The 20,067-nt window shown below is 44.2% G+C and overlaps 1 protein-coding gene and 1 long non-coding RNA gene across 5 annotated transcripts in view; one reads left to right on the top strand and one right to left on the bottom strand.

Annotated features, from left to right (window-relative positions):
• LOC125088640 (uncharacterized) overlaps window positions 1-20,067 on the top strand; it is a 103,411-nt gene that overhangs the window by 2,542 nt on the left and 80,802 nt on the right. For 3 of the 4 annotated variants that reach the window (XR_007123748.1, XR_007123746.1, XR_007123747.1), the window contains exon 2: window positions 6,722-6,773. This is a non-coding gene — a long non-coding RNA (uncharacterized LOC125088640). Of the gene's footprint in view, window positions 1-6,721; window positions 6,823-7,019; window positions 7,229-20,067 lie in introns of those variants that run through there. The other variant, XR_007123745.1, reaches the window with a different exon arrangement.
• Window positions 531-12,762, bottom strand: CXCL17 (C-X-C motif chemokine ligand 17). The gene is made up of 4 exons (XM_047709872.1): window positions 12,502-12,762; window positions 2,849-2,929; window positions 2,090-2,191; window positions 531-1,174 (listed from the first exon to the last, which is right to left on the bottom strand). Exons 1-4 carry the CDS (start codon window positions 12,578-12,580, stop codon window positions 1,077-1,079), a joined length of 360 nt encoding a protein of 119 aa, XP_047565828.1. The 5' UTR covers window positions 12,581-12,762; the 3' UTR covers window positions 531-1,076.

Genomic DNA, 20,067 nt, shown 5'->3' with positions numbered 1-20,067 from the left:
CAGATTCTGGACGAGTGTCCTTTTATTTCCCCCGCTCCCCTTCTGACCTTTCAGAAAGGGTTAGAGAGGAGGCAGTCTTTTTTTTTTTTTTTTGACAGAGAGAGATCACAAGTAGGCAGAGAGGCAGGCAGAGAGAGAAGGGGAAACAGGCTCCCCGCCGAGCAGAGAGCCCGACGCGGGGCCTGATCCCAGGACCTGAGACCATGACCTGAGCCAAAGGCAGAGGCTTCAACCCACTGAGCCACCGAGGCGCCCCGAGAGGAGGCAGTCTTTATACTGCTGTGATAGTCTTTTCTTCTTTATTCATTCTTTCAAATGGCTGCCAGTTTAATGTCCTTATATACTGTGGGTTTTTTTTTTAAGATTTTATTTACCTGAGAGAGAGAGAGCATGAGAGGGGAGAGGGTCAGAGGGAGAAGCAGACTCCCTGCTGAGCAGGGAGCCCGAAGTAGGACTCAATCCCAGGATTCCAGGATCATGACCTGAGATGAAGGCAGCGGCTTAACCCACTGAGCCACCCAGGCACCCCATTTAATCTACATTATCTCTAGTAAGATCCTGTCAGATTTGTTCCTACACCTGCTGTCTTTGCTCCACTTAGCTCTTACCTCAAAAAGGTTTGTTAAAACGGTAAAAGAATAAAAAATTGGGCAGTGGAGAGGAAGAATGAGGCTGGTGGTGGGAAGTGTGTGTAGAATCTGGGTAGAGTTTGCAGTAAACGGGCTAAAGTGGGGATTAAATGAGTTGCCAGACCCCATCTGAAAGAAATGGATTTTGACTTACTACATTTAAAAATACTTATTTTCTGTTTGCTACTTGCCTGGTTATATTTGGGACCAGTTAAGAAACCAGGGTTTCCAGGTAATTAAGCTTAAGCCTGGGAAAAGGGAGGGAGGAGGCACACAGGAAAAGACTGACAAGAGAAGAGGGGACTAGAGGAAGCAATAATCTTGGGGAAAATGCTTTGTGAGAACGCTGGAGTAGGGACAGGGTAGGGGAGCTGGAAGTGGGAGGAGGGCATCCTCTAGGTGTCCTCTACCATCTTGACTGAGAATGTTTCATTGGGAGAGGGAGTCCTATAAAGGCAGTGCAAAGCTTGCTAGCTGACATTGTTTGAGAAATTCCTGGCAGGCTCTCCAGTGCTTGTTTGGCTTCCTGTGGTGCCTTTGGTGCCCTAGGTGAAAATAAAGATCAATATTAAAAATGTTTTCAAAATTTAATTTTTAGGGCGCCTGGGTAGCTCAATTGGTTAAGCAACTGCCTTCAGCTCAGGTCATGATCCTGGAGTCTTGGGATCGAGTCCCACATTAGGCTACCTGCTTGGAGGGGAGTCTGCTTCTCCCTCTGACCCTCTCCCCTCTCATGCTCTCTCTCTCTCTAATAAATAAGTAAAATCTTTAAAAAATTTTAATTTTTAGGAAAGCTTTCAAAATGGTAAAAAAGTGAGACTTGTCCAATGGAAAAAAATTAAAATTAAAAAAAATTTAGAAATTAAAATAAAAAAATATATTCTTCATTCCTCATTCCTTAGAGCTGGATACTTAACCAACCAAGACACCATGGTGCCCCCCAAAATAAAAATATTTAAAGATAAGTAAATAAATTTTCTATAGGTACTACCAAATTGTATTTTACTTCTACCAGCGGTGATAAGGATCTTGATTTATCTCATCCTTCATAATATCATAATTTCAATCAGTTTAATTTGCCAATTTACTTTTTATATGACATTTAAAAACTTCTCAAGGAAGGAACTAAATTATGTTTGGTATCTTCAGAGATTGATGACCAAGTCCCCAATAGTCCCATCTCCCTCCACTTTGATAAGCAATGGACTTCTAAAATCTAAGAATTTGGTCGAACCTTTCTGGTATTAGGAAAATTGTATCTACCTCCCTAACTCTTGTTTCCTCAAGTTGACATTGAGTAGAAAGGGCTGAGAGGTGTGTTTATCTTAGTCTTCATTTCACTTCTTTTGTCTATTCTCAACCCCTGCTCCATCTTATGGAATCATATGGAATAACAATGTGGAATTGTTATCCCGCAGAGTGACTCTGGTTGAAGGAAGGTCATTCTTTTTGAAACTTACTGGTTTTCTTCACACTGGCCTTGAACTGATCACAGGGACACTGCTTCTTTGGCGTCTCAGGCATTGCCATAAGTTTTCTTTTAGGGGCTCTCAGGAACCAGTCTGAAATAACAGGGTTGTTACTTAGAGGGGAAGGTTAATATCGTTGCGAACAGGGAGTAGGGCAGGGCTTTCCTTGCCATCTTCCTTGCCTTCCAGTTTCTTTTTCAGACTGCAGTGGAGGTGGGGAAAGGAGTCAACACAGAGAACAGTGGGGGTGCCCAGTTATATGAGCACCAGGATTTCTGAGTTGTTTTGCCTGACCTGTATTGGCAAGAATTTGGTGGCAGGTTTGGAGGGGGCATCAAGATATCATTAAGGAGACCAAAAAATGAAGAAAAGATCTAGTGTCTTCCTCTGGCTGTCTTAACTTGGCCAAACGTTTTGCCTCTCTGATTTCAGTCTTATTTATGAGTTAACGAAGATCAAAAAGAAGATTCAGGAAGTTTTTGGAAAGCAGCCCTGGGTTCTTGGGGAAAAGAATAAGGGGGGAAGGGCAGCCAGAGATTCAACCAGCTCCCCCTAGAACTTGGAGGGGTCCTGCTCTTGTCAGAGACTCAGGAAGAAGACGGTGTTGTGTGCTACATGTGGTGGGCTGATGGAGAAAGGCAGTGGGTGAAGTTAGCTCAGAAAACATCTGCACTGGTGTTTGGAGGGCGGGAGTGGGGCTCAGGGGAGAGAGTTGGATTGGGATGGTGCAGTGCTATTGTTGATACTGACCTTTGCAATCACATTCTTGGCTGCCTTTGTGGAGCCCGGTCCTAGGAGCCTGGCGATCGTCCCGATGGCCTCTGGCGACCCCTGGTGGAAGGAAACAGGTCATGGCCAGGTACCTGAAAGGGAAGGGACCAACAGAAATGGTCCCCCAGTATTGTGCTACCTGCATCATTGGTTTTTCCTTCCTCTTTTTTTTTTTCCTTAAGATTTTATTTATTTGAGAGAGAGAGAGAGCAGGCACACAAGTAGTGGGAGAGGCAGAGGGAGAGAGGGGGAGGGAGAAGCAGGCTCCCCACTGAGCAGGGAGACCAATGCTCATGCCAGGCTGGATCCCAGGACCCTGAGAACAAGACCTGAGCCAAAAGCAGACGCTTAACTGACTGAGCCACCCAGATGCCCCTCCTTCATTTTTCAGGGCTCTAGGGTACTTCAAGAGAGGAATATTTTATTTTATTTATTTTTTAAGATTTTATTTATTTATTTGATAGGCAGAGAGGCAGTCAGAGAGAGAGAGGGAGAAGCAGACTCCCTGCTGAGCAGAGAGCCTGATGCGGAGCTCAATCCCAGCACCCTGGGATCATGACCTGAGCTGAAGGCAGAGGCTTTAACCCACTGAGCTACCCAGGTGCCCCATGAATATTTTAAATGGATAAGGAATTGAGGTTTAAGATATGGCTTAGAGAAGAGCTTAGCTGGAGGTGGGTGGAAAAAGAATGGCTTCTGGATGGAAGAAAGGATAAAAGGTGAGTGTTAATCAAGATCTGACAGGAGCACCTGGGCGGCTCAGTTGACTAGGCATCTGACCCTTGGTTTTGGATAAGGTCATGATCTCAGGGTTGTGAGATTAAGCCCTGCTTCGAGCCCCGTGTCGGCTTCTGTGCTCAGTGTGGAGTCTGCTTGGGTTTCTCTCTCTCTGTCTCTCTCTCTGTCCCTCCCACCCTTCTCCTGCTCTCGCTCTCTCTCTCAAATAAATAAATAAATCATTAGGAAAAAGAAAAAGAGGGCCCGATAATACGCCCTAGCCCCAGCACACATTAAAGTTCTCATGACTTCAGAAATGAGAACAAGGAGCAGATTATTCCATAGACTCGTCAGGATCTTCACCTGACCTTTACATTCCCTATATTTGCATCCATAATCCAAGTTCAACTATAAGAGGATGGTATTTACTTTTGTGCCTCTGGAACAAATCCATTCCTCTTTTGGCCTCTAGTCAAGTCTGTCTTATCACCTGATGCTGTCTCACCTGATTCCGATTTTGTGAAATGGTAATATTTCTTTGACAATCAAGGATGATAGTTAATAGACTTGAGATTCTGTAGCTAGAAGTGGGCCCAGATGGTGCTTCCTTGGCATAGTGGTTTCTGATATATCCTGTAAGAATCAATTACGCCTTCACATGGTTTCCCACTGTATTTGAAGGCAGTTCTTTTAATGCACAGTTATACATATAGTTTGTTGTTTGAAATCTGTTGTGGACATTGAATTGTCCCCCCCCCTCAATTCGTGATGAAGCCCTAACCCCCAGAATGACTTTATTTGAAGATAGGATCTTTAGAGAGGTGACTGTGTTAAAACGAGTTCAAGTTAAGATGAGGTCGTTATGGTGGGTCCTAATTCAGTCCAACTGGAGTCCCTATAAGAAGAAATGATTTGGGCAAAGAGATACCAGAGTTGTCAGAAAATAAATTTCTGTTGTTTAAGCCCCTCATTCTGTGCTACAGGAAACTAAAAATCTTGCTCCCACCGATGGCTCATTAGTCATTCAACTGTATAGAGCTGACACATGGCAGGCACTTGGTAAATGTTTGTACAGTAAACAAATGGACGAGTTGTGTGGAGAGGGCCCTTAGAGATCCTTTGATTCAATGTAGGGCTCTTTCCCAGACTTGTGCCCTTTCTGCCACACAGATGGAAGGTATTGCACCATTTCCCCAAGTACTAGTTTCCAAATGTTCTCATGTGCTGTTTTGAGTGCTATTAAAGTAACTCAAGCAGGGGCTTGAATAAGAATAAGGCAATTCCTTATCCATTTAAAATATTCATGGGGCACCTGTGTGGCTCAGTGGATTAAGCCTCTGCCTTTGGCTCAGGTCATGATCCCAGGATCCTAGGTTCGAGCCCCATATCGGGCTCTCGGCTCTGCAGGGAACCTGCCTCCACCTCTCTCTCTGCCTGCCTCTCTGCCTACTTGTGATCTCTCTCTGTCAAATAAATAAATAAAATCTTTAAAAAAAAAAATAACTCAGGCAGACACACATAGCCCCTGCCGTCTGAACTTTTCTAATATTTTACTTTCGCCTGACCTCTACTTGTAGTTCCAGAGGAAGGCCACAGAATACTAGAGCCAGAGGGAATCTTGGAGGTTATTTAGTTGAATCTCTTTAGTTAGAAGTTTTTAAAACTCTAAATGTATAGAGCTATATTAGAGAAAATTTGGAAAGTACAAATAAAGAAATCTTCACTCTTACCATCTGGTGGTATTTTGGTGTGTTTCCTGCATATGATTTTCTTTCTACAGTGATAACCATAGTATGTGAACAAGGTTTTTTTGTTGTTGTTCACTTTATAAACATGTTGCTATGTCATCTTTATGATGGATTTTTTTTAAGATTTATTTATTTATTTATTTAAAAAAATATTTTATTTATTTATTTGTCATAGAGCACAAGCAGGCAGAGTGGCAGGCAGAGGCAGAGAGAGAAGCAGGCTCCCCGCTGGACAAGGAGCCCGATGTGGGACTCAATCCCAGGACCCTGGGATCATGACCTGAGCTGAAGGCAGCAGCTTAAACAACTGAGCCACCCGGGCGTCCCAAGATTTTATTTATTTGACAGACAGAGATCACAAGTAAGCAGAGAGGCAGGGAGGAAGCAGGCTCCCTGCTGAGCAGAGAGCCTGATGCGGGGCTCTATCTCAGAACCCTGGGATCGTGACCTGAGCCGAAGGCAGAGGCTTTAACCCACTGAACCACCCAGGTGCCCCTATGATGGACATTTTTATTAACTTTTTTTTTTTTTTTTTTTTGAGAAAAAGAGAGAGTACAAGCAGAGAAAGGCAGAGGGAGAGAGAGAATCTCAAGCAGGCTCCATGCCCTGGCAGAGTCCTACTCAGGACTGGATCCCATGACCCTGAGATCATGACCTGAGCTGAAATCAAAAGTGGGACACTTGGGGTGCCTGGGTGGCTCAGTGGGTTAAGCCGCTGCCTTCGGCCCAGGTCATGATCCCAGGTCCTGGGTTCAAGCCCCACATCGGGCTTTCTGCTCAGCGGAGAGCCTGCTTCCTCCTCTCTCTCTCTGCCTGCCTCTCTGCCTACTTGTGATTTCTGTCAAATAAATAAATAAAATCTTTAAAAAAAAAAAAAAGTGGGACACTCAACTAACTGAGGTGCCCAGGCCCCCCCACCATTTTTAAAAAGATTTTATTTATTTATTAGAGAGAGAGAGAGCATGAGTGGGGGGCAGACTCCCTGTTGAGCTGGGAGCCCAGCGATAACTTGGGGCTTGATCCCAGGACCCCAAGATCATGACCCGAGCCCAAGGCAGACACTTAACTGACTGAGCCAGCCAGGTGCCCCCCAAACAGACATTTTTTATGACTACCTAACATTCCCAATAAGCATATGACCTCCAAATTATTTAACTCTTCATTCATTGCTGAATATTTAGATTGTTTTACTTTTGGATATTGATAAAATTCCTTATGTTTGTAACTGTTTTCCAAACACTAGATTATTGTCTTGGGCAAGATTTCCCAAAGTGGAATTGCTGGGTCAAAAGTTAAGAATAGTTTTATGTTTCTTGATATTATTACTAAATTGCTTGTAAAAGGATTGTACAAATTAACTAAATCACTATCCCTTTTTTTTTTTCAGATGAGGAAACTGCGGCCCCGAGAGAGCAAATGAAATGCCCAAGTTCACAAAGGTAATGGTGACCCAGCTGAAACTAAAACTCAGGTCCAAGTTTCTTAAGTGTTCTTTTTTTTTTTTTTTTTAAGATTTTATTTATTTATTTGACAGAGAGAGATCACAAGCAGGCAGAGAGGCAGGCAGAGAGAGAGGAGGAAGCAGGCTCCCTGCTGAACAGAGAGCCCGATGCGGGGCTCAGTCCCAAGACTCTGAGATCATGACCTGAGCCAAAGGCAGCGGCTTAACCCACTGAGCCACCCAGGCGCCCGAAGTGTTGTTCTTTCTGCAGTCTTTACAACCTTAATTCCATGGCATAAATTAAAATGAAGCTGCACGTTCCTACAGTATCATGTTTCCCAAACCTCAGACATTTCTGGACCACCTTTATGATGCTATTATTTACTTCTTACTTTTTCTTTAAACAGATTTAATTTACAAAACCAGCCTCATCCTCTGCTGTATTATCTGAGATTAGGGGTTTGATACATGCTTAGATTTTTTTCTAACATACATAAACATAACTATTGAAGTAAAAGCTAATTTTTATGTCCTACCAAAAATCAGTTTTGGAAAATATTGATATAGTGGAATAAGCATGAACTTTACATCCAGGCAGACGTGGCATCTACTACTTGCTCTGTCCCTTAACGATGCAGTCTCGGCTTCTTTGATTTTTGGTTCTCTGGTTTGTAAAACGAGAATAGTAGTATCCACCTTGCAGAATTAGGAATAAATAAGCTACTGCAGGTGCCCAGTGGTCAGTGCCCAAGTAGGTATCCAGTACATGATTGTTATTATTGTGGTTATTATTGCGGACTTCTGTCACTCTGTCCCAAAGAGGGTGTCCATGCTGGAATGTTAGGTTTGTTGCTTTCTACTGACCTGTATGTGTAAAGAAGCTAACTCCCACTTGTTAGGACTTGTGGTAGATCTATCATTATTTTGACTTCGCTGTTCCACTACATATTAGCTTTATGATTTCGGACAAGTTGCCTAACTTCTGTCTTTCATTTACCTAATTTGTAAAATGGGGCTAATAATTGTCCATTAGTATGTGCCTGTGGATTAGTATGTTCCTAGCTTTATCCACTAGAGGGCGGAGAAGCACTAGCTCCTGGTAGCCATGGGCCAGACCTTAGTGCCCAGGGCTTGTGAGTACCATCGCCCAGTGAAAGGAACCACAGCTCTCTGGAGAAATGGTTGATTCCAAGGCAGGCCAGGGAAGTACAAGATGAGCCTGGAACGTCTTGTGATATCAGAAAGTCTGGAACTGTTAATGATATGCCAAAAAGAGAAGCCTGCTTGGAGCAGCTCTCAACAGTCAATTTGAGACAACATGAACAACATAACAAATAGTGATAGTAATGGATTATAATCCATAAATATCCATGAGTCTCTGCTCATAAGTAATTCAGTAAGTAAATGGGAGAGAAGAAGATTTTTCTTTCTTTTTTTAAATGATTTTATTTAAGAGAGAGTAAGAGAGAGAGCATGAGGGTGCAGGGAGGGTCAGAGGGAGAAACAAACTCCCTACTGAGCAGGGAGCCTGATGCAGGACTTGATTCTGGAACTCCATCCCGGGACTCCAGGATCATGGCCCGAGCCGAAGGCAGTCGCTTAATTGACTGAGCCACCCAGGAGTCCCGAGAAGCTTTTTCTTATAGTGGAATCCCAATTAATAAATGTAGAAGGAATGATGGAAATAGAAAATCACCATTTGGCTAATACCACAGTAACTTTTGTTGAAGGTGGGAATCGTCAATGGATTTGGAAGAAATAGGCTTTTTGTATAGTCTTTTTTTTTTTTAAAGGTTTTATTTATTTATTTGACAGACAGAGATCACAAGTAAGCAGAGAAGCAGGCAGAGAGAGAGAGGAGGAAGCAGGCTCCCCGCTGAGCAGAGAGCCCGATGTGGGGATCGATCCCAGGACTCTGGGATCACAACCCGAGCCAAAGGCAGAGGCTTTAGCCCACTGAGCCACCCAGGCACCCTGCTTTTTGTATAGTCTTAAAGTATCTCTTCACAAGATACTTATTAATTAGAGTGGGAAAAAGAGTAGTTTTATAGTAGAGAAACCTTGGCAGACACTACCTTGAGCAAGTTTTCAAAATGAATATCATCAGTAGTTGGGAATGATCAGTATCATGGGCCGTCTGATGTGAGGCATGGAGAAGGCACACATGACTTCTGTGGTACTCTTGCCAAAAACACATAATCTGATCTTAATCATGAAGAATCATCAGACAAACCCAAACTGAGAGGCTTTCTACAAAATAACTGACCAGTAGTCTTCAGAACTGTCAAAATCATGAAAGACAAGGAAGGCTGAGAAACTACTCCAGCTTGGGGAAAACCAAGGGGACAAGACAGCTTTATTCAGGTTAGTATCCTGGATTGGATTCTGGACCAGAAAAAGGACATTAACAGGATGATTAGCAAATCTGGATATTAGTACATTCATTCATAGTATTATGTCAATGCTAACTCCCTGGTTTTGGTAATCATGTTATGGTAATGTAAGATATTATTTTTTAAAAACTGGATGAAGGATATATGGAAACTCTGTTTTTATAACATCTCTTGAGTCTGAAAAATTAAAAGTGAATTTAAAAATCCATTATATTTCTGTGAGGACATAATGAGGTAATCTGTATGAAATGCTTGGAACCTCCCTTGCTAGGGGCGCCTGGGGGCTCAGTCGTTAAGTGTCTGCCTTCTGCTCAGGTCATGATCTCAGGGTCCTGGGATCAAGCCCCACATGGGGCTCCCTGCTCAGCGGGAAGCCAGCTTCTCCCTCTCCCACTCCCCCTGCATGTGTTCCCTCTCTCACTGTGTCTTTATCAAATAAATAGATAAAATCTTAAGAAAAAATAAAATAAATTTTAAAATTTTTAAAAAAACATCGCCTGCCACATAGGATTACTTAGTATATTTCAACAATTATTGTAGATAACTTCATACTTAATGATATAAGTAATTAATCTATTATTATAAGTTATTTGTTTCCTAACATTTTCATATATTCTTATCTATTCTCATTCCTCCCTGTGAAAAACACTGTGAATGTATGTGGTTATTTTAAGAGATAAAGTAAGATCAGATTTTATTTTGAGAATTTTGGGGGGGATGGGAAGGTGGAGGGTGTTGTTTCCTCGAGCCAGAGAGGTGCTAAGAAACTGGATTAAGAGACTGGGACGGGGGGGTGCCTGGGTGGCTCAGTGGGTTAAGGCCTCTGCCTTTGGCTCAGGTCATGATCTCAGGGTCCTGGGATCAAGCCCCGCATCGGGCTCTCTGCTCAGCGGGGAGCCTGCTTCCCCCTCTCTCTCTGCCTGCCTCTCTGCCTACTTGTGATCTCTGTCTGTCAAATAAATAAATAAAATCTTTAAAAAAAAAAAAAAAAAGAGGAGACTGGGATGGACCCTGGTGTGTCTGTAATAGCGCCATCTGGCGGCAGAGCGAGCTTTCCCCAATTCATTGCTGTTGTCTTTTAGGAGCTACTTGAGATATTTCACTCAGTCCATTTATTGAATCCTTGTTAGGTACACCTTATAGATCATTTAATATTCACAACAATTATGTTCTAAATGGTATTTTACTCATTTTAAGATGGTAAAACGGGCTCCAAAAAATGAAGCAGCTTGTCTAGGGCTGCAAAGTAAGGGTGGAACGAGGATTTAGATCTAGGTTCCCTGGGTTCCAAGGCTGAGTCTATAGATCTAGGAAAATCTAAACGTGTCGCCAGGTTTGAGAACTATTGTCATAGAGCAGGGGTTCTCAGCTGGAGGTGGTTACCCCCTCCAGGGGACATTTGGCAACACCTAGAGTTAACTTTGTCTATCTTAACTGGGGGCAGGGGAGAAGAGGCTTGGTATCTAGTTGATAGAGGTCACACACGTGCTGCTGGACATCTTACAATGCACAGAACAGCAGCTACAGCAAAGAATTGCCCAGCCCCAAATGTTAATAGAGCTGCTATCAAACCCAGGTGTAGAGTCTTTTAAGGGCAACATTTTGAACTTAGAAACCTGAGCATTTATTCTTTCCCTTAGCAAATATTTACTGAATACTATGCTGGATAGAATGAGAGATATGGAAACACTATACCAGATTGTGCTACCAAGGAGGTTGCAGTCTAGAAGGGCAGGGGTAGAGGTAGGAAAGGCACACAAATACCTTCAGTATGAGACAGAATATGACAAATGCAAAGAGAGGGTCACGTTTGGACGAAGCATGTTCACAGGACGGAGGGCTCATATCTGGTTGAGAGAGGAATCAGGGAGGCTGTGAGGAGGAGGTGGTTTCTGAGCTGAGTGTATGAGAGAAGTTAAGCTCGTGGGAAAGCACAAGACCCGTTCGGGGAACAGCCAACAGTCTAGTTTAGGTGGAGCACAGAGCACTTGTTAGTGAGATGAGGAGTGGATTGGAAAGGCAGGTTGTGGTTAGGGCTTTGAATCAAGGGTAAGGACTCTAGCCTTGGTGTTGGTCACCATGATGGAAAAGCCTTCCCTTTCCGACTGGCAGTCTAGGCCCTAGAACTATGGGGTCCAGCACCTTCCAGAGATCTCTCTCTACAAGGGAAGGGAAGTGTAAAATTGGGGTGGAGTAAGGTGAGTTTCTGATTTTAAGGATCAAGTTGTCGGTAAATATGTAAAAAAGCTATTTTACCTCAAACTAGCCCTTGAGGAGTTGGTTTTCTTGAGTAGAAACATACATGGGATGAGCTCTCTTCTGCATGGTTGTTCTGCTAATGGTGAGCTCACCTGAGATGTAGTGAAAGCTGGGGCTGATTTGGAGCCTTTAACCCAAGGCCTGCTTTCCAAAACGTGAGCTTAGTATGGCTAAAGCTTCCAATATAGATACTATCCGGTGATACGATCTTTCTAGTTTTCTACTTTACCATTAAATAGTATTAAAAGTTAATGGTGGCATCCTGGTGTACTATAAAGAATATTTTTTTAAAACATTTTATTTATTTATTTGATAGGGAGAGACACAGCAAGAGAGGGAACACAAGCAGGGGGAGTGGGAGAGGGAGAAGCAGGCTTCCCGCTGAGCAGAGAGCCCGACGGGGGGCTCGATCCCAGGACCCCAGGATCATGACCTGAGCTGACGGCAGCTGCTTAATGACTGAGCCACCCAGGTGCCCCTAAAGAATATAAGCAAGGACTTCTCATCCTCCATGAATGTACAGTTGCCTTCAATACCTTTATACCGCCTTCACCAAGACTGGCTCTTCTGGGAAGGGATAAAGGGCAGAAGGTAAGGGAGCAGATTTTTATTTTTATTTTTTTGACAGAGAGAGAGCAGGGAGAGAAGAGAAGTAGACTCCCCACTGAGCAGGGAACCCAGTGCCGGACTCGATCCTAGGACTCTGAGATCATGACCTGAGCTGAAGGCAGAAGCTCAACCAACTGAGCCACCCAGGTGCCCCCAGAGAGCAGATTTTTATTGAGCCAGTATATATCTGTATTTTGCAGCTACAGTTTCAGACATTTTGATACCCACTATCTCGCTATCTCATTTTGCTCTTGAAACACTCTTTGGATGTAAGTATAGTCTTCTCCTTTTTGCAAATGAGGAACCAGGCACTGGCAGAAACTAACTTGTCTCAAATCCCTGTAGCTGGAAGGGGCTACATTTCAATGCATGGTTGTTGCACGTTTTTTGCCACATTTTCTTCTGTGTTCTGCCACATACCCCTCGCCGCCCCATTTCCCCTTTATAGAAAATTAATCTTATTACCTGGATTTGGGCTGCTAGAGACCACAGGCATCAGCATTAGTGGCAGCAACAGAAGGAGGAAAGGGATTAGAATTTTCATTGTGACTGTTGGTGCTGCTGTGAGTCACTTGAAGAGAGTGTGGAGGGTTCCCAGTTGGAGGCTCCCGAAGTCTTCCTTGGGATGGTGGTCTGGGCTTTAATCCCTGGCCAGTATTCCTGTTGCAGGGCGAGAACGCCTAAGTGACGCTGACCTCGTTAGGTAACAGGTTTACGGGAATCTGGGAGGAAAAACTGACCAAACAAAAGAAATGAAGCATTCTTAAGAACACAAGAAGGTGACTGACAACTTGGCAGGAATACTGGTTCCCTCCCCTCCTCCTCACCTACTCCCTACCTCCCAGGGTGCTATGATTTCTTCCCCAAATCTTTTTGCTCTTTGAATTTCCTTGTACTTTTTGGTGATATTTTCTAGCTTAACATTGGGCAAGAAAGCAAGTACTAAGGGTCAGCAGAAGAGAGGATGGCATGATCTGTCTCCCCTCTGTCTTCGGGGCCCCTGGAGCAACAGGAGTGTTGCTTGAGAAGTCCTGTCTTCACTGTGTTTACAATTTCCTCCCAATTCTGTGGCCACAAAAGGTGGGAAGGAGAGAGGACTGCAGAGGAGAGGCTGTTTCTCTCTTGCTCAGAACATTGCCCCTGAAGTAGTGGGTCAAACTGGGCCTGCTTGCTGTTCATCAGGAAGGTGGCTATGGCTTTGTTGCTCCAGACTAAAGGAGAAGGAACTGGGTTGGTGGAAGACCCCCCCTCCCCCCACCCAGGGCTTTACATCCAAGAAGCTCTAAGAAACAGGAACCACAGGAAGGAAGGAGCCCTTAAAGGGTGTTTGCCTGTGCTCTTGGGGTTGTTAGCTCCAGACCTTGTTTGGAAACAGCCCAAGGCAAAGGAAGAAGGTAATTCTGTTTAGAGTAATCATTAATGGTTACAGAACATGGTACTTACTAAACTTGACTAATTTCAGAGACTTTGGGAAATATGCTCAAAGAGAGGAGAGAAGGGCTTGAATGCTGAGTGGTATCTTCGGGGACTGAGGGGAAGTTTTACAAGGAAGTCCTCCCTGGCAGCCTCCAGGCAGGAGTGAGAACAGGTGGCGTGATTGTTTGACCTAAGAGGAGGGGAGAGGCAAGGCATGAGTCAAGCCCTTTCTGATTTCTGTATGATCATTCTTAACCTCTCAATTTTCAAATTATTGCTGCTTATTGACAATGTGGGAGATTATAGACTTTGCTACTACAAAGTTTATAAAGCACCTTCGTGAAGCAGGCACAATAGGGATTGGTCTCTAGTTGAAGGCTTGGGCTTGGTCTGAGCTTGGTCTGATTCAAATCATGGATGTGGTTTCTCTGGAAAATTCTAACAATGGTCTCTGTTCTCGGGAAGCTCAAATCTAACCAGGGAGATGATATATATTCATAAAACCTAAGAGATGAAAATGGAACCAAATTCCAGAAGAGGTGGGAGTTCATTGTGGGCCCAGAGTCACTCAGGGGACTCTGGATTAGGTGGAGCTTGGAGGGGTCTTGCTGATAGGGTAGGACTTGGGTTGGTGGAGGCCAGAGAGTAGGGCAGCACAGGGAAGAAGCGTGGAGCTAATGGGATAGTGATATTTGAGGGCAGTGGGGGGAAGGGCTGTTATTGTTCATTTTTGTATTCCTGAACTTATGTAGGGCCTGGCACTTTGGGAGCACTCTATCAGTGTTTGTTGAATTAAGCGATATTCTTGTAACACTTTAACTAGGCCTGGTTTGTTAGGAAGCATGTAAAAAGTTCAGTCCATTATCAGAAAGAAAATTTCACTGATGAATGGTCACATGCCACAAGGGACCTGGTGGGAGTGCTTTCCTTTGCCCATGAGTTATCTGTCAGTCCGCTCCCAGGCTGCTGCAGGGTCAGTGAGCTCCTCAGCCCTCCCTCATGCTCCCCTCAGTCCTGGCTCCCTGTCAGTTCTTTCTGTCTGCTTTTCCCCTCCAAGGACTTGGGGTGGAGGGTTGGGTCCTGGATACCATGGGAAGGAGCTTTGGGTCCCTCAGGTGCATTTATATAAAACACCCCCCAAGACAAACAGACCTTTTTCTTCTTAATATTGACAACTACTTAGAGCCCATCCTGAGAACATTATTTGTTTTAACACAGCCTCTCTGCCTTACAAAGCTCCCCCTTCAGGAAGGAGATAAGAGAAAAGTGGGGAGAAAATACCATTCTGCCCCATTTGGTTTCCTGATTCCACAGTATACTTAGTAGACATTCAGAAATGCCTATTGAGGGGCGCCTGGGTGGCTCAGTGGGTTAAAGCCTCTGCCTTGGGCTCAGGTCATGATCCCAGCATCCTGGGATCAGCAAGGAGCCTGCTTCCTCCTCTCTCTCTGCCTGCCTCTCTGCCTACTTGTGATCTCTGCCTGTCAAATAAATAAATAAAATCTTTTAAAAAGCCTTGAGTTTAAGCTTTAAAAAATAAAAGAAGAAAGAAAAAAGAAATAATGCCTGTTGTTTGATTCCATGATTCAAGCTGCCCTAATAATCATTTATTCATACATATATTCAGTAGACATTTGAGCACCTAATGTGTGCCTGGTGTTTGCTAGGTGGTGGCTACTGAGAAGAAGGTGTAACTGCCCCATTTCACAGAACGGAAATTAAAGCACAGGGAAATTGTATGATTTGTGCAGCATCATATAGTTCCATTAGCCTCAGAACCACAAGACTCACACTCAAGTTTCCTGACCTGCTGGAATTTCTGTTCATGTGGCAGATGTGGTGAAGTCTAACAGGAGAGAGTGGATGTTCAGAATGAGCCCATAAATGCCTTGGATTAGCCAGAAGGAAATGTCTGACCCAACTATGACTGTCTGGGACATTTGCATTACTATTTTTTTTTTTCCACTTTGAACTTGAAATGAGGAAAACTGAGCCCAGAAAACAAGAGTGGAAGATTTTCACAGGGGGTTGCTGGGATGGCCCTCAAAAGTCTGTGTCTATCTCTGTCGAGATATTTCCTGCTGAACTGTGATTGTCTGGCTTTGAATTAGGTTCCCTCCATAGCCCAGAGCTCAGTGAGAGCAGAGACCAGGTCTGGTTCATCTTTGCGTCTCCAGTGCATAGTACATAACAGGTTCTAATAAATATATATATATATTTTCTAATAAATACTTCTTAAAAAATAAAACTGAATATGGGGCTCCTGGGTGGTTCAGTCAGCTAAGCGTCTAACTCTTGATTTTGGCTCAGGTCATGATCTCATGGTTGTGAGATCTAGCCCTGAGTCAGGGCTCTGTGCTCAGCAGGGAGTCTATTTGAGTCTCTCCCTCTGCTCCCCCCCAACACTCCCTCTCTCTTTCTCAAAAATAAATCTTTAAAAAAAAACTGAATAGGGCGCCTGGGTGGCTCAGTCATTAAGCGTCTGCCTTCAGATCAGGTCATGGTCCTAGGGTCCTGGGATTAAGCTCTGCATTGGGCTCCCTGCTCAGCAAGAAGCCTGCTTCTCCCTCTCCCTCTCCCACTCCCCTCGCCTTTATTCTCTTTCTCGCTGTCTCTCTCTGTCAAATAAATAAATCTTAAGAAAAAAATAAAAAATAAAAAAGGGGCGCCTGTGTGGCTCAGTGGGTTAAAATAAAGCCTCTGCCTTAGGCTCAGGTCATGATCCCAGGGTCCTAGGATCGAGCCCCGCATCGGGCTCTCTGCTCAGCAGGGGAGCCTGTTTCCCCCCACCCCCCTCTGCCTGCTTCTCTGCCTACTTGTGATCTCTGTCTGTCAAATAAATAAAATCTTCTTTAAAAATTTAAAAAATGAATAAAATATATATGCCAACAGAGGTGTGGGGTGACTGAGCCACTGCGCAAGAGGAAAAACCAGTGTTGTCACATCAGCTGATGTGGTTTTCTAATATAGATCTAGTGCCCAGAATGGGGAAGTGGGTGGTCCTGTGGTTCTGCTGCTCAGGTCAGAACACTCCTAGAATACTGAGCTTTCACTGTGCTGGACACACTTCGCTGGCCCATTGGAAAGGGACAGAAGAGTGTAGGGACTTCAAGATTGTCATTTGGGAGAGGTCTGTTTTGTGAAAAGGTATTAGATGTATTTCAGGGCCGGCAGAAAGTAGGACTCGGACTGGTGAGTGCAGCAGACCCACTCGGCTCAGGATAAGAAAGAACTGTCACAGCAAAGGAAATTTTCTTGGAAAATTACAAGTTTACCGATGGAGTTCAGGCAGGGGCTGGATGTCTGCAAATGTGTCACAGTGATTTTTTGTTGTTGTTTTTGAAGGTTATTAGGGCAGGGCTTGGCTTGGAGCCCAGCTTCCCTGCTAATATCACATTTTATTACGTACTATAAAAACTACCCGGGGCACCTGGGTGGCTCAGTGGGTTAAAGCCTCTGCTTTCGGCTCAGGTCATGATCCCAAGATCCTGGGATCGAGCCCCGCATCGGGCCCTCTGCTTGGCAGGGAGCCTGCTTCCTCCCCTCTCTCTCTGCCTGCCTCTGCTTACTTGTAATCTCTGTCAAATAAATAAAATCTTAACAAACAAACAAACAAAAAACTACTCTTTGAAATGTGACATTACCATATGATGCAGGCTGATGTCTGTCTGACAACTGCTTCCGGTCACTCTGGGTGGTTGTGATTCTCTTATCTAACCTGACTTGGACTTCACCCCTTCTGCCAATCCCCATCCCTCTCACTGGAAAGAACTGCGAGGTTAAGTGCATTTGCTGGTCGTGGCCACAAGATGGCAGCGCTGCCCCACTGGTGTTTCCTAAGAGCACTACTTGGGCGCAGGCAAGTATGTGGGGGAGTGGGGCCGCGGGGTTAGGGTGAGAGAAAAATGAATGAAAAATGAATTAAACACAAATGAAATGAATAATTATTTTCCCTCTCAAGTGACAGAGTTGAGGTGAGTCGGAAACCATTGCATTTTAGAACTGGGACATACTTTTTTTGTTTTTGTTTTAATTGTGTTATGTTAGTCATCACTAGTTTTTGATGTAGTGTTCCATGATTCATTGTTTGCGTATAACACCCAGTGCTCTATGCAATCCATGCCTTCCTTAATACCCATCACCGGGCTCACCCAACCTCCCACTCCCCTCCCTTCTAAAACTCTCCATTTGTTTCCCAGAGTCCATAGACTCTCATGGTTCATTTTCCATTCTGATTTCTCCCCCTTCATTTTCCCTTCTCCTAATGTCCTCCATGCTATTCCTTATGTTCCACAAGTAAATGAAACCTTATGATAATTGACTTTCTCTGTTTTACTTATTTCACTGAGCATAATCTCCTCCAGTCCCATCCAAACTGATGCAAAAATTGGGTATTCATCCTTTCTGCTGGCTTGGTAATATTCCATTGTGTATACAGACCACATCTTCTTTAGAGAGTGCTCTCTAAAGCACATATTGGCACATATAAGTGGGGAGAGGAGCATAGGAGGAGGGAGAAGCAGAGTTCCTGCTGAGCACAGGTCTTCAGGTGCTGCTCGATTCCAGGACCCTGAGATCATGACTTGAGCCCAAGGCAGTTGCTCAACTGACTGAGCCACCCAGGTGCCCCTAGAACATACTTTAGAGAAGTATCTCAAACTTTCATGTGTTTATAGATCGTTTATAGATTGTTTTATAGATTGTTTAAATACAGGACTGATTCCTCTGGTGGGACCTGAGATGCTGCATTTCAAATAAGCTTTTGGGCGATGCTGGTTGCTGCTGGTTGGTGGGCCACACTTTGCGTAGCAAAGCTTTTAGAGGTCATTTAGGGATTAGGTCTCACTTCACCTGACCTATGGATGAGGAGAAACTGAAGTCCAGAGAGAATATGTCAATAGCCAAATAAAGTCATGACGTCAGTGCATAACTTCTTGCATTTAAACCCAAGCTTCTGCCTCTTAGTCCGTTCTCACTCCACTGTATTGTGTGGCTCCCTTTACTGTTGTCAGTGGCATCTTTTGGGCAGAGGAACCCAGAACCCTGATTTTTGCCACTGTCCCCTTTGGTCTTTGCTCAAGGGATCACTCTGGTTACTCTCTTACTCAAAATCTTCACAAAGGCTCTTGTGTAAATACAAGATTAAATTCAAACGTCTCTGTCTATTTTTTGTGGCTGTACAACCTGTGGTCCTAATTTGGCAAGCTTATCTAACTTCCCTGTTTTTAATCTTATTTTTCTGTCATAGTTTTCTCTGCTCCTTCTTATTCCCTAAACATACTGCGTCCAGTCTTCTCTCAGTGGCAGTGCTGTTGGCGTGGGCTTTGGAGTTCAAAACACCTGCTTGTTAATCCCAGATCCACCAACGACCTTGACAAGTTATGCTACCTTTCTGAGGATCGGCAACCACCGAAATAACCTCAAGCGGTGGTTGAGAGGAATAAGTAAAATAACACGCAAACGCCCCCTCATTCCTGAAATCCCCCTCCAAATTAGCATCTCCAGTGGTGCTGACACCTGCTTCCCTGTGCTCGTTTCTCATCATCACTGTTTCCCTAAGACTCAACCATTCAAAGGCCTCACCTCTCACGAAAACTTTCCCGGCCATTCCTGACCTCATTGACCCCAACTTTCTATAAATTATTTCACCTAAATATTAGCATTGAGTTATGTACCAGCCTCTCAGGGAGAGGCCTGATGGATATTTGGATTTGTAATAGTTGAGGGACAATTGAGTTGCATCTTTCCGTAGGGCCGGCTGACTGTGTCACAGCTCCCTTCTCTTTTGTCACAGTCCTGCCTAGCAGTAGCTCCCCTGCGCCGGTGACACCAGATCCTGGTAGTTTGTGGATACTTTAGGGATAGTTCTCATTGGGGTCCTTCCTGCCTTGGGATTTGGGTTATACTGGTGTTCCTGTTTGCATGTTATTGATGGCCCCTCCAAGGGAGGGGGTGATGAAATCTCTTCATGGAAACCTCAAGATAATAGCGGTAAGGAAGTTGAGCATAGTATCATTGCTTCAACAACCTGGTAACAGGAGATTGTGTACACTTTCCTATTTCGTGAAATTTACATCAGTGTCCTTACTCACTTACTTCAGAAGAGATTAAGGACAAAGACCAAGTGGGAAAGGCCGGGTTGTTTAAGGGAGGCCGTGCAGTTCCAACTTCTATTCTGTGAACAGTCCGCTCAGCTGTAGCTGGAAGTGCTCATTTGCATGTGTTTGTGTATTTATATCACATGATTTATAACTCCCTCCCTCAGTGGCACTGAGGAGCTCGCATTAGGCTCATGATTGTAAAATTATATGGTGTGTGCCTTCTCTGCAACAAAGGTTTCCCTGAAGTCTGGAGAGAAAATAGGCCAGCAGGGCTGGACACTTCACTTAGCATCCACCCATCACTTTCTCAATCAGGGGATTTTTGGTCTTTCCTTTCCCCTACCATGGGTCCATGCCAAAGTCCAATTATATCTATCTTGTGCCTGGAACTGGCTGTTATTTTAAAAAGAGAGGTCTGAGGAATGGCTTCCTTATTGATTTCCAGTATTCTAATGTTCATTGTCTAAGCTGGTGGTTTCCAGCCCTGGAGGCTGGTTAGAATCACCTGCAGGGC

This window comes from Lutra lutra, chromosome 17 (genome assembly GCF_902655055.1).
Source record: "Lutra lutra chromosome 17, mLutLut1.2, whole genome shotgun sequence".
Lineage (NCBI taxonomy): Eukaryota > Metazoa > Chordata > Mammalia > Carnivora > Mustelidae > Lutra > Lutra lutra.
Note: the sequence above shows the minus strand (reverse complement) of the source record. Positions and strands in the feature narration are given on the sequence as shown.

Excerpts from the sequence above, each read along its gene's own strand:
- CXCL17 (XM_047709872.1), bottom strand. The coding sequence starts at position 12,580 with ATGAAAATTCTAATCCCTTTCCTCCTTCTGTTGCTGCCACTAATGCTG. Across the intron at positions 2,192-2,848 it reads CCAAGAATGTGATTGCAAAG|ACTGGTTCCTGAGAGCCCCT; the intron begins GTCAGTATCAAC and ends CTGTTATTTCAG. Across the intron at positions 1,175-2,089 it reads GGCCAGTGTGAAGAAAACCA|GGCACCAAAGGCACCACAGG; the intron begins GTAAGTTTCAAA and ends ATTTTCACCTAG.